At 46.0% G+C, this 27,117-nt stretch overlaps 1 protein-coding gene across 2 annotated transcripts in view; it reads left to right on the top strand.

Moving 5' to 3' along the window:
* The window catches only part of Anos1 (anosmin 1), a 186,460-nt gene extending 162,278 nt beyond the window's left edge, over window positions 1-24,182 (top strand). For both annotated transcript variants that reach the window (XM_047536879.1, XM_047536878.1), the window contains 6 exons: window positions 5,338-5,484; window positions 13,433-13,527; window positions 15,726-15,897; window positions 16,442-16,662; window positions 17,665-17,806; window positions 20,198-24,182. In XM_047536879.1, coding sequence (XP_047392835.1) covers window positions 5,338-5,484; window positions 13,433-13,527; window positions 15,726-15,897; window positions 16,442-16,662; window positions 17,665-17,806; window positions 20,198-20,256 — 836 coding nt within the window. In that variant the 3' untranslated portion in view covers window positions 20,257-24,182. The remainder of the gene's footprint in view (window positions 1-5,337; window positions 5,485-13,432; window positions 13,528-15,725; window positions 15,898-16,441; window positions 16,663-17,664; window positions 17,807-20,197) is intronic.
* The last annotated feature ends 2,935 nt before the right edge of the window (window positions 24,183-27,117 follow it).

Genomic DNA, 27,117 nt, shown 5'->3' with positions numbered 1-27,117 from the left:
GAGGCGACGTGCGCGGCGCAGCCCGGTCACCGTCTTCCTCGACCCGCCCCAGCGCCCGGGGACCCGCTACGAGTGCCCGCCCAGGGTGCCCACCCCAGACCCCTGCGCCCTGGCGACGGTGCTGAAGGCCCTGGCCCGCTGCACCAAAGGCAGGAGGCACTTCCGTGGCCCTCTCTGGTTCGAGGAGCCTGAGCCCGAGCCGCCAGGACCCCAGCCGCTGGAGCCCCAGCCACAGCCAGAGCCCAAGCCACAGCCAGAGCCGCAGCCACCCAAGCCCGACGTCCCAGAGCCGCAGAAGAGCGGGGAGCCCGGGCCCTCTGCGTTCGCGCCTGTGGCCAGCGGTGGGGTGACGCGACCCTTCAGGCCCATGCCGGGGTCCGTGGTCAGAATCGTGCGCCCAGTGCCCAGGAGAGCCGGGCCCGGCCTGCCCGCCGGCCACCCCTTGGCCGTCCGCGCCCGCTGTGTCCCCTGGTGCAAGTTCTGCAGCGGCCAAGGACCGGCTCCTGCAGCCGCCACCCCGGGAGCAGCTGCCCTGCCCTCCAGGGACCTGGGGCCTTCGAGCCCTGCCCAGCGGCCTCCGCAGAAGAGCCCTCCCGAGCCCCGGAGGAGCCCCGGCCCCATGGTGCCCCTGACCGCCCCGAGAGGGCGCGACGGCCACCTGCTCTTCGATTACCGCCCTGCGGTCAAGATCGTGTCCTACTGACCTGCTCACCCATGGGAGGCCCCTGGCCCGCAGCCGAGGGCTCACTGCTGGACGGACAGGTCCCTCTCCCCAGCCTCCTCACCGAGGGGCCTCCAGATGGACCGTGGGTCTCCCACCCTGGCCGCCCCTCCTGTTCCCCCCTGGGGAGAGACTGACCAGGACGGTGGCCTTAGCCCTGCCCACTGTGCCTAGTCCAGTGTTGGCGCTTATGTCCTAGAGCTCCCGTAGTAAAAAGGAAGGTTCCTTTGACTGCAGATTGTCCTTCTCTTCTGTCAAAGAGTCCCGCGGAGGGTTCTCCAAGGCGACACTGTTGCCGTTAGGGCCGGACCATTCTTGGTGCTTTGGGGGGTGGTCTGTGCATTGGTGGTGGGAGCCGCTCCCTGTCCTGTGAGGGGCAGGTGCCCCCAGCACTGCCAGAGTTGAACCAATCCGCAGGGTCCCCAGGGAATTTCCATCAATCCACATTGTCCCCTAGAAGCCACCATCCAGAGCTGTGGTCAAGTAAGAGGAAAGGAGGCTTCGCAACAACATGCTTTCAGACAGAGAAGACCAGAAGTCACATAGTTTATATAGCACAATGTTATTTGGATAGAATATGTAGCATAATACTTAGTCAACATTTTCAGAACAAATTTTTATTTATATTCATATGCATTTCTCTATAATTATATATGTGTTAATTAAATATGAATTGAATTAGTCATGTATTCATAAAATTGGTTAAATATTTTCAAATATTAACATATTAATATTAATATTAATTATGTGACTCATTTTGAATTCTTTAATGCACTTCATATCATTTGACTATTTAAATTATACCAAAAAGTTGGACATTGTACTTCTGAGATGGTAAAGAGGCCAGAACCAGGCTCGGGATCATTAGGAAACTACCTGTGCTCTTCTTTCTGCCCAATGTTGATCAAGTCGTGAGACTGAACCTCGTGTCTCCCTGCTGGAGAGGCAGGGACACAGCTGCAACCCCAGCAGGCTCTGTCCTCAGGAGCTTGCTTTCTAAGTGGGCAGAGACAGAGGGAAACAAGTAACATCACAGATACACCCTGGGGTGGGACTGAGGGATGGGTGTCCCTGTGAAGGACAAAGAAGGAGTTTAGAGATTTTAGGGGAACTCAGGAAACCAATCTGGTAGCTTGAAAGTTTGTGGGATGAATAGGACATTGCATATCCATGAAGAGGAATTGGGGTTGGACTCTGATTTCGTCAATTGAGAGGCTTTGTGCATTTAGGGTGGGATGTCCCCTCTTGGGCTAGACTTCCCTGAACCTTGAGCTACATTCTTTATGTCTGGTCTCACCTCTGAAGTGGACAGCACTCTCCTGTCATGGACCCCAACCTTGTTTGAACACCCTTCCTTTAGAGTCTTGAGACTTTCTATCATTTTCAAAGATGATCTTCCATTTTTCCCTGTTTCCTGGGACCTGCAAATCACATAGCTTTTCCTGACTTCTGTAAATACAGAGGAGCACCATCGGAATTCCTTGCAAAAGAAGAACATAACACAGTCATGGTTTACTCTCTTATGCTTCAAAGTGTTTTACATATTTTACTTCATTTCATTCAGTGGTAAAATTTGTAGGTTCTCCCAGGGGCTGGGGAACCGGAGGAAGGTGAATGCAGATTTTAAAGCCAGCATCAGTAACATACCGAGTGACTGAGCGTTTTGGCAAGTCTGCGTTTCTAAATAAAACAGAAAGGGCTAGAGATGTGGTTGAGTGATGAAGCACCCCTAGGCTCAATCTGGTTCCTGCCCCCCAATATAATAGCATTGATAGGTGCTTTGATTTTTATGAAAAATAAAGTTGGATGCACTCTAAGGGCTAAAAATTGTAAACAATTACAGCATCAATATTTCAAAAACACACTACAATTTATTTACCAAATGAGCTACCTTGTCATATCCACTGCTAGGCTTTAGGATCAGAGACCTTGGTCAGGTGTAGGGGTCAACAAAGTCTTCTGAAAGGGACAGATGTGTCCCTGCGGGACCTTCTGTATACGCACACATGGGTGATGTTCTCTAGTGACTTCATCCAGTCCCCCCACCACCTGTAGCACCCCAGCCTCCCTCCACCACCCTGCCATGCCCTGCAGTTGATCTTCTGCCCAACAGGCAGAGATTCCATCCCGTTCCTTCTGGAAGCCTCCTCCTGACCCAAGTTGCATTCGGGTACTGACCGTGGAGGGAACTGACCCTTTCTCTCCCCAACACCGGTGACTCAAAGCAGCCCTGCACCCTTAGACTCTCCATGTGCGAGGCCAGCCCTGGTTTCTGTCCCCCAGTGACTTAGGATGCCCTCCTCTCTCTGGAAGCCTAGCTGCTGCCATTCGGGAGGCACCTGGAGAGAGTCCTGAGAATGTCTTCAATTGTCTTTTGAAATAAGAGGCCCGTCTCCCGTCTCCCAGGCACCTCCGCCCTCTGGTTCTATGGGTTCTCTACCTGGATTCAGGTAGCAGGCACCCGAGCAGGGGTGTCCCTGGGGAAGGGAGTGGAACTCCACAGCCCCCCTGCCGCCCACACCCACCACCCCTCTGACCGTCTGGGTCTGGGGGAATCCCAGGCTTGCCTTCCCCCACCCACCTGGGTCATGGTGCCCTGACCAGATCAGCTCCCCAGCAAACCTGCCTGGGCCCAGCTAAGTGTGTACCAACCGTTGACTTTCAAAAATGAAGGTGTCTCCACATACCAGGAGATAAAGAGCTCGTATCACTGTGCTCAAACTTGGCCTGCGTTACTTTATCCAGGACTGGAATAGAGGTGGGTAATAATGAGAGAGGATTCACCATTCTGTTAGTTACTTGAGTGTCTTTAAGAAGCTACTTTACATTTTCCAATCCAGTTATTTTCATTTGATTTTTGAGATTTTTATTATTTAAAAAAAATTGTTTTATTTGTTCTAATGAGTTGTACATGGCGGTGGAATGCATTTATACATTTTGATAGCTCATACAGGAATGGAGTGTCATCTCTCATTTTTCTGATTGTAAATATTGGAGGATCACATCTTGGTGCATCTCAGTATCTTCAAATTTTCTGCAACATTGGTAGAGCAAGAAAGAAGGAAAACAAGCCAGTGTTCAAGATCCCTGTAGCCCACATTCCTGAAAGGGATATTTCTATTTCTACTGTGCCAGTTTCCTGGGGCTCCTACAGCAAACCCCACAGATTGAAGGGCTGAAACAACAGAAGTGTATTTTCTCATAGTTCTGGAAGTTGAATCTGAGGTCAAGGTCTCAGCAAGGCAGATTCTTCTGAGACCTCTTTCCAGTCTCTCCGTTAGCATAGAGACCTCCCCTGCCAGTCTTGCGGGGTCTTAACTCTGTGCACATCTGTATCCTAAACACCTCTTCCTATGGGAACCCCAGTCTTACTGGATTAGGACCCACCTGATGGGTCCTAATCGTGTTACATTGATTACCTCTTTGAAGACTCTGTCTCCAAATGTGGCCGTGTTTTAAGGAGTTCTGGGAGTTAGGACTGCAACATAGCAACTCGAAGCGAACCCAGTCCAGTCCCCATCCAATTGACACGCCGCCCACATTGCCACCAAACCTGTTCACCTCAGGGATCAGCCTCCTTTACGGAGGCCATGGGAAGGCACCCCAGCAGGAGGGGCGCGTCTGAAACACACCCTACCTTCCGAAGCGGCCCTCATTACTCTCCCCCTGACAGAACTGTGGCTGGAGTATCAGGTCCCCCCCTGCAGGGCCATCCTGCCAAGAGCCACGTCCTCCTGCCTCAACCTCTGTCCCCCCCACAGACTCCTTCCTGTTCATCAGCCTCAGCTTAACCAGCCTAGCAACATCCGTCATTCATGTCACCAGGCCCCAATTTGTTGCTGCTTTTTCATGAAATGCACACAAGTAAAGGTGTAAGCACACACCTGTAATCCCAGCAGCTCGGGAGGCTGAGGCAGGAGGATTGCAAGTTCAAAGTTAGCCTCGGCAACTTAGCGAGGCCCTTTCTCAAAATAAAATATAAAAAGAGATGGGGCTGTGGCTCAGTACTTAAGCACCCCTGGTTCCATCCCTGGTACCAAATTAAAAAAAAAAAGAAAAAGAAAAAGCCAAAGTTTGAATGATTTATTTCAAAGAAATATTCTGAAATGATACTATATTATATATACTGTATTAAATTATATTATTTATCGTAGCCTATCTTGAACACTTGTTGATCATGGACTTTTTGAAGCTCATATATAAAAGTAAGAATGATTCTTGCTTTTCTTTCTCTGAGTATGCATTGAGAATATTTTAAAATAGACAATAAAATAGAGGATAGCAAAAAAGTTCATATTCCAAAAAAAAGTAGTCATGAGCACATTCTTTTTTTTTATGTCTATTTATAATGAGAAATGCTACCTATATTTTTTTTCTTAAGTGAAAATTTACCAATTTAAATTCTGGAATTCTGCGTAATACATGTGTAGGCCTATTCCAGCACATTTTGGGAGGGGGTCATTACCTGAAAGAGAAGATACATTCACGTCACCTTCTACATTAACCAAGAGGCCCTGGGCAGGAAGGATGGACGGTGTGGGGGGAGGCATGCAGTTCCCTGGAGTTAGTAGCAGATTGTCTTCCGCATGTGAATTAACGTGCTGGTTTTGTTGTAGAAGAGCAGCTCGGGAAACCCAGGAAAGGCGTGATCCAAATCCAGCCCCCCTTCCAAAGAAGGCGGCCCACCCGTCCGCTAGAAATTGGAGCTCCGTTCTACCAAGACAGCCAGCTGCAGGTCAAAGTCTACTGGAAAAAGACGGAAGGTAGGCCAGAGGTTTTTGCTCAACGATTATTTGTGTTAAGTCGCACAGTGACATAAATAAATAAAGATACTTTTAAAAAAAAATGAAATGTCAAGCCACAGTACTGGTATTAAGTCAAACACTAGAGGAACAAAGCATTTCAGTACTTGAAGAGTAAAAAGCCTTGTTGTGTTGAAGTCTGAAGGGGTAATGTTGATTCCCAGGAATCGCAGGTGAGCATCAGCAACGGTCAAGTATTGACATGTTTTAACTTTGAAGTTATTGGTCTGTCTTCACTTCTTCACCAGAGGGCAAATTTTATGTCTAAAGCATAATATTAGAGATGTAATGTTTTCTCTCAGTCATTTACTTATTCATTCATTCATCTTTGTAGTAGCAGGGATTGGACAAAGGGATGTTCAACCATGGAACTCCATGCAGCGTTGCGTGAGTTAGCTTTATCACCAGGGTGTTTCCAAGTGGGTGCGTCATGTGACACGACACATCCTGATACACCACATCATTATTCCAATGCAGCGAGACATTGAGGTGCCCGGGTGATTTCCATTTCATAATCAACGCTACCATGAACACGTCTCCTCACCACAGAATCCTCTTCTTTGATAGTTATCTTTGGTACAAATTCCTTTTGTTTCCTTTACTCTGAGGCTATTCATTCTTGCAAGAGTACCTCAGAATTTATACGACATACAAAATTTAGATGCTTCTCTGCATGGTAACAACATAAGCAAAGCAGGTGGTTTTCAACTGTTCAGTTTTACAAATTCCCCTTCTCCTGAAATTCTGTTTACTGAGGAATTTGATGGTTCCTAAGCAGTATTGGTGTCAGAGAAGTTTTTGCTCCAGAATTTTCTTTCAAGCTGCTGAAAGCTATTCTATAACCAAAGCAACAGAGCTCTTATGATTAATATGTTTCAGTCCTATCATAAGTTAATTAAAATTATAATTTATTCAGTATTTATTAAATGAACATATAGTAAAATATGTGAATATGTAAATATATAGTAAAATATCCATATTAAAATTAATTTATTAAAAATATAACATTAGATTTTATTTGATCTATTGCATTGATCAATTGTTAAATTAAAACTATAGAATAATATTAATATCAACAAAATATGTTTTCTTAATAATGCTAAAAATTTCTGGGTGTGGTTCTTACATGCCTGTGATCCCAGTAGCTCAGGAGGCTGAGGCAGGAGGATCCCAAGTTCAAAACTAGCCTAGCAACTTAGTGAGGCTCTAAGCAACTTAGGGAAACCCTGTCCTAAAATAAAAAATAAAAAGGGCTGGGGATGTGGCTCAGTGGTTAAGTGTCCCCTGGATTCAATCTCTGGTGCCAGATAAATAAATAAATAAATAAATAAGAGTTCCCCAAAGCTCTGTGGTACTAAGTTTGTACACAATCAAGCCTATATGTGCAGGTGACTTTGGGGAATTTTCACAGAGTCTTTGGCATAATTTTTGAATTTTGAGGAGATAATAACTCACTGTCTTAATCACTGTGGATTTAGTAATAAGTTTTATGATACTTCCCCAGTTTTTTTAACTTCTTTTTTCAAATTGTCTTGACAACTCTTAGCCCTTTGCATCTTTATCTAAATATATGAATTAGTCTTTCGGTTTTCACACAAACCTTTTGTGCCCTTCATTGACGTTACAGTTCATCTATATATCAATGCTTGGAGAATTCACATATTATTTTAAAATACTGCTGAGTATGGTGGTTTATGCCTATAATCCTAGTGGCTTGGGAGGCTGAGGCAGGAGGATCACAAGTGAGTGAGGCCCTTAAGCAAATTAGTGAGACCCTGGCTCAAAATAAAAAAAAAAATTAAAAAAACAAAAAGACTGAGGTTTTGGTTCTGTGTTTAAGGACCCCTGGGTTCAGTCCCTGGTACCAAATAGATAAATAGGTAAATACTGAGGGCTGGGATCTAGCTCAGTTGGTAGAGTACTTTCCTAGCATGCACAGGGCTCTGGGTTCAATCTCCAGCACCACAAAATAATAATAATAATAATAATAATAATAATAATAATAATACTGAATCCTCCAACCTATAAACATGCTATATCACTTTATTCAGATTTTAAATTTTTTCTATCAATCCTGTCCTACAATATATTATTATAAAGAGATAGTAAGACCTTTGATTGTGGTTACTGTGTGTTCATTTTGATCCTCTTACAGATGATGTGTTTTCTAAGCTTCATTTTCTAATTTTTACTCGTGTTATTTTATAAATGCATTTTTTATTCATGTACTGATGGTGAATCCAGACATATTGTTACATTGCCTCTGTCGTGAGGACATCTTTATGGACAGTTCCTTTGCATTTTTCTCTAAAAGCGCTCATGCAACCGAGATGTTTGGTCCAAGCTCGCTAAATCCTCATAGGTTTGATGTTGAACTGCCAGGTTTTTGAAAACATCCCCTGTCGGATTTCTAAAACTCACCCCTGTTCTAATACCCAAAGTTTGGACTGTGATCGCGTTTGGATTTGCATCAGGTATTCCTCCTGCATCTGCCGAGATGACCCGTGAATTTTTCTCCTCTGTCCTATTGGTGTCCAATTGGTGGTTTGTTCCCCAGGATTGTACTGAGGACAAGTGAGTCCGCACGTGCCGATCGCTGACACGGATACTGACCCGTTCAGCTGTGAGGATTCTCATGCTCTCTGCAGACAGAGGCTGACAAAAGGTCAGCACATCACCAGGGAGGTCCAGACCCCCGGAGTAGCCCCTGCACCTTCACGGGGGCTTGTGACTGACTCCAAGTTTCCTCCCGTGAAAGACCAAAGAGCAACATTGGTGAAAATGATCTTACTGTCCAATTTGCAATGTAAATACTTTAAAACTTAAGTATCCTATTCAATTGGGCAGAAGAAAAGTGATTCACCTTCGCTGCCTCTCCTGCAAAGCAGTGAAATGATCAATGTCCCTCTACAACCAACTGATGCGTGACAAAATGAAGTCGTGTTTGCCCGTGTACATATCCAAGGCAAGCGTGGTCCCTGTATTGATCAAGCTCTCTGGTCATTGTTGTATGGGAATATGGATCACATTACTGCTTGTTCACACACACACGCCCACATATATTAGTTTAAATAATCCAAGGACAGAAATAAATACGGAGAATATCATCTTCTCGAGTCTTTAGCTCAATCATCTTATTCTGTCCATATCTATGAGCCAGCGTGGAGGTGCGTAGTAGTACCACATTTAACATTATAAGGCGTGAAATAGTAGACCTGCAACGAGCAGACCAGATCCAAAAGCAAGGCAGTGACATCGATTGGGACTCAAAATCTGGCCCCAGCTGGATTTGTGTTTAGCGACGTGGCCGTGGGTAGTCGGGTTGTGATAGAGGATGCTCCGTGAGAGAGTAAGTCTCTTCAGCACCAAATCGAGGGAACACACGTCAGTTTTGACCAAACCTTTCACGGAGCTGATTTTGTTGTTACTTTTAGGATCCTGTGGACAGCGGTTCATGCTTACCGGGTGACAAGACAATAGACACCTGGTACAGGCTTTCTGGCTCTGGAGTTTGCATTTTTACAGCATAAATATGAAAAATGAGCTCAGAGAGAAAGGAAATGCCCATGCTTCTGTTTTAAGCAGGAGTGCCCAGCCGGTGTCTCCCAATGTTTGTGTTGGTTGTATGAAAACCAGAAAGTTCTCTCTCACCAAGGCATCTGCCCCTTTTCCATCCTGGGTCAGCCTTCCACCATGTACCAGGCACCGTTTCCAGTGTCAGAAGTCCTGCAAACAGAAACAGGAGGGAATCTCCACCCCAATGCAGTTGACTTTCGGTGGTGCCCTTCCGAACGTATGTCCCCTCTCTCTCCAGCTGTGACCTTCTGTTCTCATGCAGCTGTTGACTCCGGGTACCCCAGGATGGACTCTGATTCTCGAGTTGCAATGTCAATAGCCCATCCTGCCTGACCACTAGTCTTTCATGCACTTAGGAATTCACAATCAACTGAAAATTTCTGTTCCCTTCATTTATGCTGTGCATGGTGAGTTAGATGTCATTGAGAAACAGATTGAGTGCACCTCACGTATAAAGCATATTGCAAGTAAATTTCCAAACTTAACAATGCTTTTCAAGGACTTCTACCTAAGGCAACTGATTCATGGAAGGAAAGAATTAAGTTCCAGAACCAGATTAGCTGGACAGTCAGGATAGAATTTTCTTGTACAATTGTTACCTTGATATCTGTAGGAGATTGGTTCCCAAATTCCCAGTGGATAGTCAAGTCCTTGGTATAAATCTATTATATTTGCTATAAATTATGCACCTTCTCCTATATACTTTAAATCATCTCTAAGAGACTTGTAATACCTACTACAAGGAAAATGCTATGTAAATACTCTTTTTATTTGTATTACCTTTTACTAGTGTATGGGAATTTTTTTTTTCGAAAATTTTCTATCCGTTATTTGCTTGAACAATGTTACATTTAATACTGCAGTTACAGGTCAAGTCCTGCACTCATAATCTAAAGTATCAGCTCGTATGATTTCAATACCTTAGGAGAAGAGGGTAGTGACCTTTCCTGTAAATGACTATGAGGGTCTCAAATTGATTCTTTTTAATTTAGCTCAAATAACAGAAGCAAGTGTGAGCATTGTTGTTTGCCTTTTAATTTTTATTTTATTTAGTTATCTTTGTGTGTGTGTGTGTGTGTGTGTGTGGTGTTGGCCTTTAAAACCAGGGCCTCACACATCTTAGGCAAACACTCTAAGCTTCAAAGATTGGTCCTTGTTTTTTTTAAAAGAAAGGTCCTCAAATTGGCCTTCTGGAGCATCATTTAAAATCATTGAGGTGGCTGGGCATGGTGGTACACACTTACCATCCCAGGGCCTCCAGAGGTTCAAATTCAAGGCCAGCCTCAGCCACTTAGCAAGACTGTGTGTCAAAATTAAAAAAATAAATAAATAAATAGTAAAAGGGTTGGGGATGTGGCTCAGTGTTTAAGCACCCTTGGGTTCAATCCCCAGTACCCAAATTAAAAATTTTCTTAAAATTAAAAATAAATCACTGAGGACATTTTAAATCTAAGCTTATTTAATATTTCATCTCACCAGGTTGCTTTTACCTCCCTCGTGCTATACGGTATCCTCGAGCACACTACTTTTCTTTCCTGTGTTAGATTTGAGGAGAATGAGCCCTTTCTTGCTTCTTTGTTTGGTAGACATTTGCTGAGCACATTGCCTGTCTGGGACTCAGCTCATCCCTTGTGCACCCCAAAGTGACACCAAGCGGGTGCCATCTTTGAGCTCATGAAGCTCCAGCCAAATGGGGTTACAGGATTGAGTAACCACAGGAACAAACCTGGCCTGGCCACCAGAGGGGACGCTGCATGAGAGGGCCTTGCAGAGGCAGCTGCGAATGTCGCGAGGCGAGACCCGGATGGCGAGGTGAACTGCCCTCTTTCTTCTGAGATCGGAGGAAAGCCAGTCAGTGCCTGAAAGACGGAGGGAGGTCACCACAGGCCTCTGGAAACTGGAGAAGACACGAAGGCCAATCCCCCCCAGAGGCGCCAACCTCCTGCACCCTGCAGGCAGTGGGGGCACTTGGGGCCAGAGATCCGGAGTGTCGTGTTGGGGATGCCGAGAGGGCGTGTGGGTGGGGAGCTGGCAGCACCAGCCTCCCAAGGGAAGAGCTCTCTGCAGCAGGGAAGAGATTCTGGAAGCCTCCGGTGTGATGGCGGCCCTCACCGAGGTGGCCGACGAGCATCTGGAGGGTCCCAGGAGATGAAGCCCCAAATGGACACCCTCTGTGTCACTATGAGCCCTCCTGTTAGGAAAACCCAGTTCCCCTGTAAAAGGTGGGAAGGAGGCTTAAGATTTGTGGGCTCCCTGGGGGGCAGCCAGGCCTGGCCACGGCACCATCAGCCAGAATCCTCACGGTGTCCTGGACCCAGGACAGTCGCTCTTATGGGTCTCCCACCCTGACATTTGGAGACTCATTCCATTTCCCTGTCGCCGCCCAAAGCCACCTGTCACCGCTGAAGTGAATTCAAATGAAATGGAATTGAGGATTGAATTCCTCAGGGGCACTGGGGACCTTTCAAGCACTGTGCTGGATATTCTATCATGGCAGTTCTGTGGGAAAGGAAGCCCTTCCACGGACTCTGCTCCATCAACACCACTGCCCAAATTTCCATTCCTGGGTCCAGTGTGAGCCGCCATATGTAAAATGGGAGACTGTGGTCCATGTGCTCTGCCGCCCCAGTGTCTATGATTACCTGTAGACTTTTGATCTTCTAACCCAACATATTCTTCTTTTCTTTTTCTTTTTTCTTTTGGTACTGGGGATGGAACGCAGTGGAGCTTACCTACAGAGCCCCAGCCCCAGCCCTTTTTTATATTTTGTTTAGAGACAGGGTCTCACCCAGTTGCTTAGCACCTCGCTAAGTTGCTGAAGCTGGCTTTGAACTCACGATCCTTCTGCCTCAGCCTCCCCAGCTGCCTAACATGTATCTTATTGGTGTATTTTGTCCATTGTCTGTCTAGTTCCATCCGTTTGTAGGATGCAGGAGGGCAGCTATTTCTCTGTGGTCCATTACTTTATGGATCCGTAGGGTTGATTTCGTCCTTACGTGTATGGATTGATTTCATATGGATTGATTTTGTCCTTACATATAATACACGGTTCTTTTTTTAAAGGGGTCTTGATGGCTGCCATGTGAGAAAGCAAGCCCCTTCATTAACCGTTTCCCCTTTTAACTCAATGTCACGGGTGCCCACTTTCTGTCTGTTTACTCTCTTTGATTTAAAGAGCTTCTTTTCTGGTTCCAAATTGCTCAGAGCAAGTTCCCACTAGATCAACCCAATTTCATCAAAGGGATTTTTCCCCCGTCTGAAAACCCCCATCCAATCCTTGGCGGGAACGTCCCGGAGGAGATGTTAACCAGTGGCAGAGTAGAGCCTTTCCCATCCTGGGATGCACTGGGGTGACTCACGACCCGGGGACTGTCCAGATGTCCTTTCCCACACTCGCCAACCCCACACGGGCTTCTCTCTGCACGCTTTGCTGTTCAAGGTAAATCATGTGCATGTGTCCGCTGCTGCAGGGGAATACACAGGTGGAGGAGCCGAGTGCTTCTTCCTGCAGCAGGTTCCCTTCACGTCCCATGGGATCCCTGGCCGGTCATCTCCCTCAGAGCTGAGGAATTCAACATGTGCAATGATCCTGGCGAACTGCAGGAACTCAGAGAGCTGCTCCCATGGGCTGCCCTGTCCTGTAGGGTTTTGCTGATCAGAGAAACCCTAGCTAGGTTATTCCCCATACTATGGCACCAAATCATTGCTCTTTTCCTACATAGTGCTTCGATTTCCACACAGGTTTATGCTCCAGATTCTACACCTACTAACTAAATAATCAGAATTTCTACTGCATCTGCATGCCTCCTTTGACGAAGCTATGCATTTTTCTTTTTGGCTTGCCCATAGACTTTTATTTTCCATCTTCCTCTTCTGTCAGTTTTAAGAGCCTCAGACCGCACTGTTTGGTCTAGTTTGGACCTGGGATGTGCTAAAAGGCCCATGTGCTAAAAGTTTTGCTCCCCGGCGCCAGCTGGGAGGGATGGAGCCTTTTGGAAATGTGGGGCCTAAGGGGAGGTCTTTTGGTTCTTGGGGGTGTGTCTACCAAGGGATCTGTGGGACCTTGCCCTCTTCCTCTCTTTCTCTTTTCACTTCCTGACCACAAGGGGGGCCGTTTCTCTCCACCTGTTGTTCCCGCCATGGTTGCTGCCCTCAGATTTTTGAAAGCAATGTGTCTGCCCAACAACTGTGGCCTGGAACCCTAAGCCAAAATAAACCTTTCCTCTCTATAAGTTGATTATCTCAGGTATTTCATGACAGTCACAGAATGCTGACTCACACACATGGAATGTGACAACCAGGCTTTTTGTTTTGTTTGTGTTTGACATTACAGATCCCAGAGTCAACAGATACCATGTGGAGTGGTTTCCAGAGGTATGTGCCCACAACAAAACAGCCGGATCAGAGACATCTTCTGCCGTGACCCATGTAAGGAGACAAGTGTACTCACCCACTCTACATAGTTTTGGTGTGCATGTAATAGGTCAGAAGGTTGAGCAAACCACGTATGTCCCATGGATAACTCATTCTTACCAATTACTATTAAACAACAACCTGATGACAGCCGAATATCCATGAGGCTCAGTCTTTCATACCACTGCATTGACACCTTTGGTGGCCGGCATGGGGCTTAAGGAGTCCCTAGGACAGTGAAAGGCTTCTTCTGAGGACCTGTCTCCTTCCTTTTAACTGCACAAAACCTCAGGGTTATTTGTGGAGTTTTGACAGGGCCCCTTAATTTAAAGTTATTATGACACCAGTGCACTCTAAGCCAGGTAGTGCATCCCTAACTGCTGTCCAGTTAGCAGCTCGTGAAGATACCAGCTGTCCGGCAGCCCACACACTCACACTTTATCTTTGAAGAGAACCTTCAACTCTTGGAATAGCAACTTGGTCAACACAATTCATTACTGCAAATATTTTGGTGTCTATAGCAGGAGTTATAGGGTAGAATCCACAAACCAGCATGAGATGTTTAAAACATCCTGTATCATGCAAGATGTTGACAATCACTTATACGTAATCTGTCACGATGGACAGTTTGAAACGTCCAAAGACCTGGCCCCGAAGGGACAACATTTTCATTTGCAATGTGTAGCTGGAATCCCTTTTGCATACTTTCCAAAGCAGCGAGGACAATATTTTTAGAATCCTAGCTGCTTGCATAACTTTAAGATGATGAGATCACTAGGTTTTCAGAAACACACTTTTTTGGTTTGTGTTTTGGGACATTTGACATGTCTCAACTCCTGTCCCTTGATGTTATTCTTTTTATGTCTCCTTAACATGTCCCCCAAATTTGTGGCCATCAGTAAAACAGAGAACTGACCTTGTAAACAAGTTAGGAGAGCGGCTTGCAAAGCTCAGGAAGAATACGGGGTTCTGTGGAACCTGGAGAATCTCGCTGGTATTTCACCGCTGTCCATTCAGGAACTTACTGTTCAGGAAGCACAGATGATGTCCTGCGGTAGAAGTGAGACTCAGAACCCTGGAAGCCTCAGCACGCGCCCCTTTGCATGGTTAAATAAGCTCCAGACGTAAATAATTTGCCTTTATGCCAGGATGCACTGTTTGCTCGCTGAGCTGTTATTGCCTGGGAAAAGCATTCTGGGGTCTCTGCAAAGCACAGTCTCCGGTGGCCAGCCCCGAATGCCCACCCGTCCCACCAACGGTGCAGAATGGTTCTTGAAGAAAACCAGTCTGGACCCCAGGCAGAGCAGGCGTGGGCTCTCTGGGTTGAGGGGCAGCCTGTTTGCTTTTCTGTGCTGACTGTGGTGAACGGGGTCTGCACCCCTTCATCCATACCTTCGCCTTTCAGGCTGTGTCCCCTGTGGTGACTCAGCAGCCCAGGAAGGACTGTGGAGTCTCTTTCCATTTTAATTTCTGCTTCCTGTTTTTCTGCTTGGCTGTCTGATAGGGACCCCGCCCCTGCCCACCAAGGGCTCCAGCTAAAGCCAGTCGGTCCCTGCCTTTTACACCCCCGAGTTAAGATTCCATAAATACACTGTGCGACAGCCAAGTCTAACAGCTAAGAGACGCGGTTGCAAACCCGCTACTCTCTACCTCCTTTTCCGTGCGTCATTAAATTATTCCGAGACTCTGACCCCTGACAGCAGAGCCCATTTCTCCTACTTATTTTTAATATCCATCTTCTGGCAGGAAGCAATAACTGCACTCCAAAAAACAGGGGAAAATGCATTGCTAATGAATACAGTCTTTAACAGAAAAAAAATTACATATAAACTGAGCCCAAATTCTTTTTTTTTTTTTTTTTTGGTAAAATTTGCATTTCCAGCTCTAAGCTGCCATCCACACAGCTGTCAACCCCAAATATGCTTGTTGTGATTGATAGAAGTTGCGTGCTTTGATGAGAGCCGTTATAAGTACTGTGGAATCCCCAAGGGTGGATGGATGGATCTCACAACCGTGGGAGGGTTTCACAATTATAATGAATGGAAACACAGGGTTGGGAGTTCCTTTGCATTTTTTTTATAAAAGCCCTGTTGTGCATCCTCCACATGCGGGAAGATGTCCTTATTGGGTTGTGATCTCAACTCCTGCCAAGTTCTTAATCCCTAATGAGATTTACTGGTTATTGCTAACACACCCTCTCTCTCTCGTTCCAGGAAAATTACGTGATTCTTCAGGACCTGTCCTTTTCCTGCAAATATAAGGTGAGCGTCCAACCTATCCGGCCCAACAGTCACTCGAAGGCAGAAACCATCTTCTTCTCTACCCCACCCTGCTCCGCTCTGAAGGGGAAGAGCCACAAGTACCTTCAGTGTCCGGGAGACTCAGGTAGGAAGAGCTGGTTGTGCATTCGGGTTGCAGAGGTCAGCAACACTTTGAAAATGTTTCCAAACTGTGTTTCCAAAGACCCTAAAAATCCAAAGCACCCCTTCTTCTAAATTGCAATACAAGTCTCTGATTGGGGGAAGGTGCTATCGGCGTGTGTGTATCACCTGCTAATCCTGACTGCGCTGGGTGATATTTGTGACTGACAGTGTTAGCACTTTAGAAACAAAGCCAAGTGTGTACATGGCAGCTGTCCTTGGCGCGCTTTGAATTCAGTTTTTCCATTTTCACTCACCCCTTTGCTGGGTGCCAACCTCCAAATGACCTGTGGGCATCTTGCCATCGTGTCTCCCCTTGGTTAAGCGTTGCTGGGGAGCAATGCCTCCCTCTCTCGGGCTCAGAATGAGACCAGGATGCTCGGACCTTCTCACAGGGCGGTGGCCTGAAGCTTCTGTTAATTCGTTTCTACACATGGTGCGGGCGGGGACCGTCCCCCGTGGCTGCTCTCTCCGGGAGCCCGACCCTTCCTCGTTTTGCATTCCCACAGGGCCCGTCTTCTCCAAAGTCCTGGCCAAGCCTGAGAACCTGTCTGCGTCCTTTATCGTCCAAGACGTGAACATCACCGGCCACTTTTCTTGGAAGATGACCAAGGCCAACCTCTACCAGCCCATGACGGGGTTTCAAGTGACTTGGGCGGAGGTCACCACGGAGAGCAGGCAGAACAGCTTACCCAACAGCATCATTTCCCAGTCCCAGATTCTGCCCTCGGTAGGTGTCCCTTTGCTCTCTGGGCCCCTGTGGTTGGTTATCGGTGGCTCGCGCTCAGTGGCCGGGTGTGGGGGTCATGCTGCATGCCGCGGCTGGGAATCGTGCTTGGGCGCCTGTCCCCTCTCCCAGGGTCACTGTGCAGACCTCAGAACTGGCCGGCATCCTGTGTCATTCACACTCTGATTAGTAGCGCCAGCTCCCACGGACCTTCTCCTGCCCGGATCAAAAGCACACCCAGCCCTTTTCTTCCATCATGACTAACCCGGTGGCCCTCTGGTCTCAGCGGACATGCCCTGTTTGAAGTGTTAAATTGGGGGAAAAAAAACAGCTCAAGGAAGTTCGTTGTTTGTCTCTCCTTCCCCCATTCACATTTGGCCACAGCCCATAATTAGTTGGACGGTCTTCCAAGCCACTTAATTCCTTGGCTTGGGGGAATTTCACCCTCTCTGAAAACCTTCTCAGCCGATCCAACTCTTGCTCCCAAATTCAAAAGACAACACCAAGCAAAAGCACCTTAAAGTCCCGGAAGGAGACATTCCCTGGAAATGAGAAAGCCGTCCCTTTATGAAGGTCCGAGGTTGGACTGAGTCGTAAGAAGACTGCGCTGGTCTGAAAAGGAGCGCGCTGGCTTCCGGGCACGGGCTGCAGGGTCCTAGGGCAGCCAGCTGACGCCTGCACGGAAATGTGGGTGATCAGGGATTCACATGGTGGACGAGCCCTGAGCACCCTGCTCCCTGGGAAAGGCTCACGCGAAGGGGGGAGAAACCCAAGACGGGAAAAGCCAGGGCGGACAGCCGGCCTGGGCACCTCCTCCCTCTGCCAAGGTCTCGGGCCGCCCGCCCTCCTCGAGCCAGGCGCTCAGAGACCACATAGAGAAGTCCAGAAAGTCAGGAGGAGCCTCCGCCCCAGTAAACGGACCCAGCTGCACGTCTAGGAGACCCTCGGGCCTCACAGGCGGTGCGTCCTCCTGCGCTGCTGCCTCTGTTGCTTGTGCCTCCACAGGATCACTACGTGCTGACGGTGCCCAGCCTGAGGCCATCCACCCTTTACCGGCTGGAAGTTCAGGTGCTGACCGCGGGAGGAGAGGGGCCCGCCACCATCAAGACCTTCCGCACGCCGGCCCTGCCGCCCTCCGCCGCACACAGTGAGTAGCCTCGGCGCACGGGCTGTGGAGGCCGGCCTGGCGGGCAGAGATCTGGGCGAAAGGAGGGCGAAGGCTTTGTGGTGACACGCCTGGAAGCAGGAACCGCTCCCCACCTGCAGTCTCGTCCCCGCCCGGCTCTGCATCTGCATGCTGGACTCTGGCCAGCCTCACCCAGAGCACATGGGGGCTGCCTACTGCATGCCTGTCCCTGCCTTTGAGACCGTCTCTCTTCCCTCCCCCGTCCTCCCTTTCTCTTCCTTTCCTTCTTTGCATTGATTTATTTTTTAAAAATTTTCTTTATTTATTTATTTGTTCTGATTACATGACAGCAGAAGGCACGGAGGCATTTTGACAGATCAGACATAAAAGGAGGGTCATCTCTCATCTTTCTGATGGTCCATGTTGCAGGATCACGTGGTCATGCAGTCACACATGCACATGAGTCATCACGTCTGTTCACTCTACTGTCCTTCCTACCCCACACCCTTCCCTCCCTTCACTCCCTCTACCTAATCTAAAGCACCTCTATTCTACCCTAGTGCCCCCTCCCCCTATTGTGATTTAGTATCTGCATATCAGGGAAAACATTCTGCCTTTGTTTCTTCTGGTTTGACTTATTTCGCTTAGCATGATATTTTCCAGCTCCCATCCATTTACCAGCAAATGCCATCATTTCATTTTTCTTTAAGGCTGAGTAATATTCCATTGTATGTGTGTGTGTATATATATACATATATATATAATATATATATATCACATTTTCTTTATCCATTCATCTATTGAAGGGCTCTAGGTTGGTTCCATAGTTTAGCTATTATAAACATAGCTATAGTTTAGCTGCTATAAACATTAATGTGATTGTGTCACTGTAGTGTGCTGATTTTAAGTCGTTTGGGTATAAACCCAGGAGTGGGATAGCTAGGTCAAATGGTGGTTCTACATAATACATTTTCCTTATCTCCTAATCCATAAGTACATGTGGAAAAAGTCTATAGTTTCACATGGCTTTGACCTTTTTTAAATGTAAGATTTAAAAAAAATTGCCATTAGAAAAATAAGAAATTACACTCCATTTATGATTATACTCCATTATGATTTATCAAAATGCATAAATACCTTCTACTGTCATGTACAATTAATTAGAACAAATACAAATATTTTTTTAATTAAAATTAAGATTTTTAAAATTAGTTTATTTTTATTACTATTATTTTTGGTACCAGGGATTGAACCAGGGGCAGTTCCCCACTGAGCCACATCCCCAGCCCTTTTTGTATTTTATTTAGAGACAGGGTCTCCCTGAGTTGCTTAGGGCCTCACTAAATCAGTGAGGCTGGCTTTGAATTCGAGATCCTCCGGCCTCAGCCTCCCAAGTTGCTGGGGTCACAGGCACATAACACCACACCAGGAAACATTAAGATTTTCAAACATTAAAACATAAGAACTGATTTTTGTGAAGATGGTCATTTTTTATGACAGATTTTACTATCATGTATGGCATGAGTTTTCCTTTAGTACACCCACTGCATCTACTTGATCTATAGCCAAATCAAGTAAAATGGATGAAAAATATGACCACCTACTCTTCCCAAATGAGTAGCCACTTGATGATTTTTATATTATGTAGTGCATTTAAATTTAAAAAGCAATTTTTAAAGATTGGTGTATTGATAGGGAAATTGAGATTAATCTGATTTTTTTTTGGGGGGAGGGGGTACCAGAGATTGAACCAGGAGTGCTTAGCCATAAAGCCACGTCTCCAGCCCTTTCTATTTTTTATTTAGAGGCAGGGTCTCACTCAGCTGCTTAGAGCCTCTCTAAGTTGCTGAGCCTGGCTTTGAACTTGCAAACTCTCATCTTTTTAAAACAATGGACGACATTCTATGACCTGGTTTGCTTTAGTTTGTAGAAAAACAACCACGGTCCCAACAAGAGAGTTTGTAAGGCTTTTACATTTGTGAAGACTAAATAAAATGTTTTCCCAAAGCTCCTTTTAAATTCTCTGTATCCAAATTATTTGTTAATTTTTTAAACTTTTTTTTGAGGAAAGAAACATGAGATTATGATTTGCTCGAAGGATTAGGAGCTTGTCTTCTCTCTTCTCTCTTGGTATTTGACGGCTTGGGGGCACTCGCCTGGCATGTGTGAGGCCCTGGGTTCAATTCTCGGCACCGCATATAAATAAATAAAGTGAGGTCTGTTGACAACTAAAAACAAATATTAATAAAAAAGAACAAATGAAGGTGAGTCTGCACCCTCAGATTGCAACAGGAAAGATTCCTGCAGCTGCAGGACCACTGACCGAGGTCCACAGGCGTCAGGACCTGTCGTGATGGTACTGTTATTCCCTATGCATGGGACGATGTGACAACCAGGTCTTGTCACTTGCAGGATCCCACCTGAAACATCATCACCTGCACCATTACAAGCCTTCTCCGGAAAGGTACTGAACTGTCCCGAGGCTTCGTGGGACCCTGAACTGTCCCGAGGCTTCGTGGGACCCGGCCACGGCCACGTCTCCCCGGAGAAGCAGCAGGTACTTCTGAGAGACCTTCCCCTCCTGGGCGCTCCAGTGCCCCGGGCCCCTGTGCCCTCCCTCCCTAGGACATTGCATTCAGTGACCAGGATGGACATCGATTCCCTCGGAAAACGGAGAAAACAGAACAGGTCAATTCGACTCTGAATTTCAGTGTTGGGTACGGTTTTGCTCATCTCTATTGAATATTTGCAGAATTGAGACTTCTCTGAATTTGGAACAGCAAAATCTCAAAGCTGAGGACACAGTTCACATACATATCACACATGCCTTGAATCGATAAAATAGACGTGGTTCGATTATTGTTTTGATTTGCAACATCAGCTAAGACTATACACAGCCTTTGGGCCCTACAGCTCCAAATCTTTCCTAAGAGCATTTGTACCATGGCTGGGTGGTTTTTAACTTACAGAGTTCATATTCTGAATTATAAATTTAAATCTAAAAATGGTCCCACATTAAGCATGCTAGGTTTCTTTTCATACAAAGAATACTGAACGTTCAGTCTGTAATTAATCGTGTACCAGACACCCCAAAGCAGAGGGACTCGATGAATTAAGCTGATCCATAGATTTTTGCCTTGGAACAATGAAAATTATTTTCTGGGGATGCCTTTTAATATTCCATCCGATGTGGGAGGTTTTCCTGATGTGTTAACCTATTTATTCTGTTAGTCTGCTTTGCTTGACCATCCAAAAATTCAAAGACCTCTTGCTTCAAATGAAAGAATCTGAGCTCTTGAGCAGTTTTAAGAGAACTTTATGGAGGTTTGTCCTTTCTGAATCTAAGGAAGCTATTTGCATGTGAGAATATTCTCAGCAAGGTACAAACAAAACAGCCTTGCTTATTAGAACAAAGGATGATTATTTCCCTTAACCTTTACTTTTTCAGATGCATTAAATCTTACTGTGTGGGAAATTTCTTATACTCCAGACCAGCCCTTAGTAGAAGGAGGTCAAGTCAAGTTACGCCATCAGTAAAGGGTGGCGCAGCGTGTGGGGAGGCACCCTGGAACCAGAACCATTTAGGGGCACAGGATTCTTTCCTGAGGGAACACTCAGAGGTGTGGTTTAAAATAGGCATGGGTGTGGGTCCCGGCAGCTCCTGTGTGTGTGTGTGTGTGTGCAAGCTGACCTGTGTCTGCACACACACTCCCGTGCGAAGATGTACTCCTAAGCAGAATCACACGGAATTCCACATACATGAGAATAAGTTGCGTGTGCGTAAGCTCTTGGGCAGCTCAGCAGCGGTGAGAGAAATCGGGTTCTTCTGCAGATCATAAATATATAGTGGATGATTCCGTTTCCCCATCCACGTGGATTCTGTAAGAAAAGAGCACTTTTTGAACATTGATTACTGGACAAAGAGGGCTCCCCATTTCTCCATCCCCCCGAATACAGCAGGAAGAAAACCAGTAAGGTTGTTCTCCGCTTTGGGAACAGACTCACCCCTTGTCCTTGAGCAGTATCCAGGGTGCGTGCCATCTCCAGGTGCGTGGCCCACGCAGAGCTCACTGACTCTGTGATGTCATGGTGCTGTCCAAAGGCAGGTGGACAGCCAGGTGGAGGACGTCACTTTTAGGATGAAGTGGAGGGTGCAGATCTGAGGCAACCGTCTTAAACCCGGATGCCTAGTGAGAGACGCTGACTGACACGCGTTCCCTGTGTGTGCAAGGATTGAAAAAGTGGGGAAGGTAGGGAGGCTTGGCGTCTGTGTGTAAGCAAGTTGGAGCAGGACCCTCAAGAGGGGGGTTCCTAATGATCCTGAAGGGTTCTCTGCAGCTCTTCCTGCAGACTGGGGTGGACCTACTACCCCGTGCTGTGGAAGTCTCTGATTCGAGGAGTATTTGAAACCAGAGAACAAGGAAACAGCTTTTGTTGGAAAGCACCCGAGCTTAAGCAAAACCAGGGATATCCCAAACCATGGTGTGTTCTAGTGCCGCTACCAACATCTGAACTTCCAGTTTTTAAAATTTCAAAAATTGAAACTATTAATTATTGGCTCTATGTGTATCTTCTACCTTCATCTGTTATGAACAAGTCAAAATATTTATGCCAGCCGAGTTTTGTACTTTTGTATAGTTAAAAATGCAGGAGTCTTTGCATAGATACAAAATATTATTAAATTATTATGTAAATTTAATATTATAACATTTAATTTTGTTTCTTTTGTCTGGGTAAAAGACATTGAGCAAATATATTTCCAGTTCAGAAGATGAATCTGAAACTTACATCATCCTTAAGAAATCCATAGCAGCTTTCGTGAGCATCTAATTTTGGTGTGGTATTCAAAAATTTAAGTTTTAATAGTGTTGTTGGAAGGAAAACGCTGTTAACGAGGTAGTCAAAGAGATATGTATCTTTCTGAATTTTAGTAATCCCCAGTAATAATCAAATGATCAAAACTAGTTAAAATTTTTTGAATTTTTAGAAATGTGAGCACCCTAATAAAAGTGAAAAAAAATCTGTTTTTTTTTCCCAAAATAAAATACCATTTTAGTTTCTCATTCTCTAATGTGCTTTACTGAGATTAGATGCATTTCCCTTGAATGAGAAAAATAGATCCAATAACAGTTTAAAAAATCGAGCTCATCAGAAATACTCACCAGATACAGGTGGTTAACTTGATATACGCAGCAGTCTCATACATTATTTTCACTTATAAAATTCACTCCTTGGTGATGAATTTTTCTGTGTTGCCATCTTTTCCTAAGTGGAATTCTATGGAAATGATTTTGACAAGCCATCTTGTGTCCATTAAGTCATCCATTACTCTAGATGACAGGTTAGAGAGAATAACGTTTATGACACGTCTTTTTTGGAAATGTTTATTAAGCAATACCTAAAGATTAAAAATACACCCAAACCCTAGAATCACTCTGCTCCCCAAAACCCACATGCATTGACTCAATCAATCGGGCTTTCTCAAATGCAGCACTTTAAAACTGGGTTTGCACAGATCTTTCTTGAGGGCACTGTGCATTGTAGGGTATTTACCTGTCCCCCAGGGCAGGAGGGGACCCATTGAGGAATCTTTACTGAAAAGATGAGAATTTGCCCTGTATAAGAAACCAACTCAACTGCAGGAGAAAGTCCCAGGAGCTGAGGGTTAGCCAAGAAATTAATACAGACCCTAAAGGCTGAAGTTGTTTCTATATCCACTGCAAAACCCGATCTCAAAACTGAATTTCAGTTTGCATCTGTATCATGCAAGTCTACATATGAATTTTGCTCAATGTATCAGTAGGTGTCGTTGATGATATTGACTTACTTTATATCTTTTGTTACACTGCATTCCATGGTTTCTCCAATTTGCACATCCCCATAACTGCAAATAACTCCGAGCACCAAGGCTAAGTATCTGCATGTACCTTAAACTTCACCGTGAAGATGTGGACTCTTACCTACGGTTTTGCATGGCCCAGATCAGTTTCACGTAAGGCATGGAACCCTGGTGGCTGTCTTGCCTTGGCTGAGTATTTTATCAAGTTATACAGTTCGCAGAGTGATTAACAGAGTTCTATACAAAGTTATTATTTTTTTCTCTTCTTTAATTATATGGTAGTATGCAGATAACAGCGGTTACCCTCTCATGCAAAAGGTCTGTAGAAATCACTTTGCTTCTCGTGGTCATTTAAAGTCAATATTTATTTATGTATGTAATAAAAAAAGGTTGAATTTCTGTGTATGTCTGTCATATTATTAGAGAGAAGTAATCTTGTAAAAAACGTTTTGTAAAAACACAAGAAAGTATTGTACATAGCCTGATATTCCGTGACTCATGATTTTCCTGTTAGAGTTTGTACATACTGATTCAGTAATAAAGTATCTCTAAACCTGTCTGGTGATTCCGCCCATTCATTTCTTAAAGAAACTTTCTCTTTTCTTTTCTTTTTTTTTAATTTAAGAAGAAAAATCGACAGTGTTCTATGAGAGTTTCAAAACAGCCAAGTCTCCCTGAAGGTATGAATGCATTTGAGGTCTGCTCAGTGTGAACAGAACAGAACTTTATTTTAATGAATGATTTCAGAGTCCTTTCATTGTATTTAAAACCTCAACTCCTGATAGCTCCTGTGGCATTTTTAAATCAGTGATGTACAGTTTTAAGTTGCTTTTCCCTGCCTGGATATATCCAAAAACTCACAAATCTATGTGGGACTCATAGCACATATTCAAATATCTGTTTTTACTACTCCATAATATATTGAAGGGAGGAAATCACCTGTACCTAAGTACAGTTTAATGAGGTTTCTATATCCCCACTTTGACATGCGTCTTACTCTGGTATTTTGCTGCTGTGAGTAAAAGACCAGAACAACTGTAGGAGAAAATGTTTATGTGGGGGGGTCACGGTTTCGGAGGTCTCAGTCTATCGACAGCTGGCACCATCGCTCAGGGCTCCAGGTGAGGCAGAACATCATGGCGGGAGAGGGTGGTGGAGGAAAGCAGCTCAGATGGTGATCAGGCAGCAGAGAGAGAGACTCCACTCACCAGATACAAAATATATACCCCAAAGCCACACCCCCGTGCACACCTCCTCCAGCCATGGTTGGCCAATTCCATGGCTCTGGCCCAAGGTGAGGCAGAACATCATGGCGGAAGTGCATGGAGGAGGAGACCAGCTCAGGATGTGGCACCAGGAAGCAGAGAGAGCTCTGCTCACCAGGGACAAGATATAAACCCCAAGGCAGGTGCCCAGTGACCCAGCTCCTCCAGCCACACCCACCTGCCTTGAGTTACCACCTGGTTTATTTTGGCTCATGGTTTCAGAGGTTCAGTCCATGGTGGGCTGACTCCATGGCTCTGGCCCAAGGTGAGGCAGAACAAAATGGCGGAAGGGCCTGGAGGAGGAGAGCAGCTCAGGATGTGGCACCAGGAAGCAGAGAGAGCTCTGCTCACCAGGGACAAGATAAAACCCAAAGGCACATCCCAGTGACCCACCTGCAGCCACACCCTACCACTTCAGTTACCACTCAGTTAATTCCATCAGGGAGATTAATTTACTGATTAGGTTAAGACTCTCACAACCCAATCATTTTCTCTCTAAACCTTCTTGCATTGTCTCACACGTGAGCTTTTGGGGGACGCCTCACATCCAAGTCGTAACAACATGCAATATCTGCTGATTGCTGGGAAGAAAACCCTTTCATAAGGCAAGAGAAATGAAGTCATGCTATCCAGGTAGAACTGTCTCTCTCTCTTTTCCTTTTCTTCATAAAACCACCAGTGGGTGTATGCTTCCGTTTACCTCGCAAACATCTCCTCAGTCCCTGCTGTGTGCTGAGTGCTATTTGAGAGGTGGACACTGATTCAGAAAGACCAGGTCTCTGCTTTCTGCAGTTCTTCATGCTGGTAGGAAAAGACAGGAAGAAAGCAGAATTCACGCGGAAAGGTGGGTGACGGTAAGGAGTTCAAGCCCACACAGCCTGGCTGCTGAGGGTCCACCCAGGTGGGGGACAGTGTGGGGGGGTCAGTCAGTTCCTCCCGGGGCTGGTGATTCAGTCCAGGCCTCAGCTACAGGAAGAAGGCAGAGGAGTGAAGAGCAGCCTCAGGGTCAGATGGAGCTGTGAGGCCAGAGGGGACCTGGCCATGGACAGCCCAGGATCACATGGCTGCACGACATCTGTACAAGGGGCAGGGGAAGGACAGGTGGAGCAGGAGATCAGGAGAGGCCCGTGGCCTTCATCCAGGTAGAGACTGGGTGGCAGGTAGGTGCAAAGGCAGTGGTGGGCAGGTGCTGAGGATGTGTTGGAAACAAAACCGACCAGATCTATTCAGGAGTGGACCAAGACAGAAGCAAAACTGCCTCCGAGTCCACTCTGGGTTTCCTGCCTGTTTCCTGGAGCCGTCTATCAAGTCTGTGTTGCTTCATAGTCTTTCCTTAGGAATCGTGATCTGGCTTTTTCCCTGCTAAAAATAACTTAGACGTCTGTTTTGTGACCCTGCCTCACAGAAGCTGCTCTTGCCTCTGGGGCTATTGCTCTGATCTTTAAAAATATCCTAAGATGCGCCACCCAGGAACTGAGGGGCGGAAGGGCACATGCTGCAGACGGTACATCCACACACACCAAAGTCCCTCGGGAGCCGTCGGGTTGCGGGAGAGGGAAGGGAAGGCCCTGCTTCCCGGGTATGAAACTTCCTTTTCAGGTTGATGGAAACATTTTGGAACAGGACAGAAGCTGTGGTGGTAAACCGTGGTCAATGGACTGAGCATGAATTGTGCTTTTCAGGGAAGGTTCAAGCCACGTTAGGTGATGCCTAACCTCCCTTCCAAGGTGATGTCCGTAATACCACCTAATTTCCAGATGCAAACTTGGGTGGACGTCCTATCCGTATCAACGACATTTCTGTTTAGCAGCCCATGGTTGGGGTGGCTATTGCCACCAGAATCACCACAACACCAATTCCAGCTGGCTGGGACACCGGACAGAAGGACTGGGGCTCCGGACCCAGAGATCCAATTGGAGGGGGACAAGAAAAACCCCAATTCTGCCACATTCTTTTGCTCCTGGTGCTACACTACAGGGTCGGTAGATAATCAGATCTGGCAGAATGCTGTGCAGGGCCCCCCAAATCCTGACGAGTATTTTTTAGCATTGTTGCTTTGGGGGAGATGTAATCACACAAGAGTCTGCAGAATATGCCTTTATTTTAAGTTGGAGAATATTTTCACTGATTTGTGAGAGATGGACCTTGTTGTTAAAGGAAAAGTAGATTGAGGAATAACAGAAAAGATACTTCAAAAAGGAATAGGAATTGGGCCACAGGGTGGGTAC

The sequence above is a fragment of the Sciurus carolinensis genome, chromosome X, assembly GCF_902686445.1.
Source record: "Sciurus carolinensis chromosome X, mSciCar1.2, whole genome shotgun sequence".
NCBI lineage: Eukaryota > Metazoa > Chordata > Mammalia > Rodentia > Sciuridae > Sciurus > Sciurus carolinensis.
This window is presented reverse-complemented; position numbering and strand designations above follow the sequence as displayed.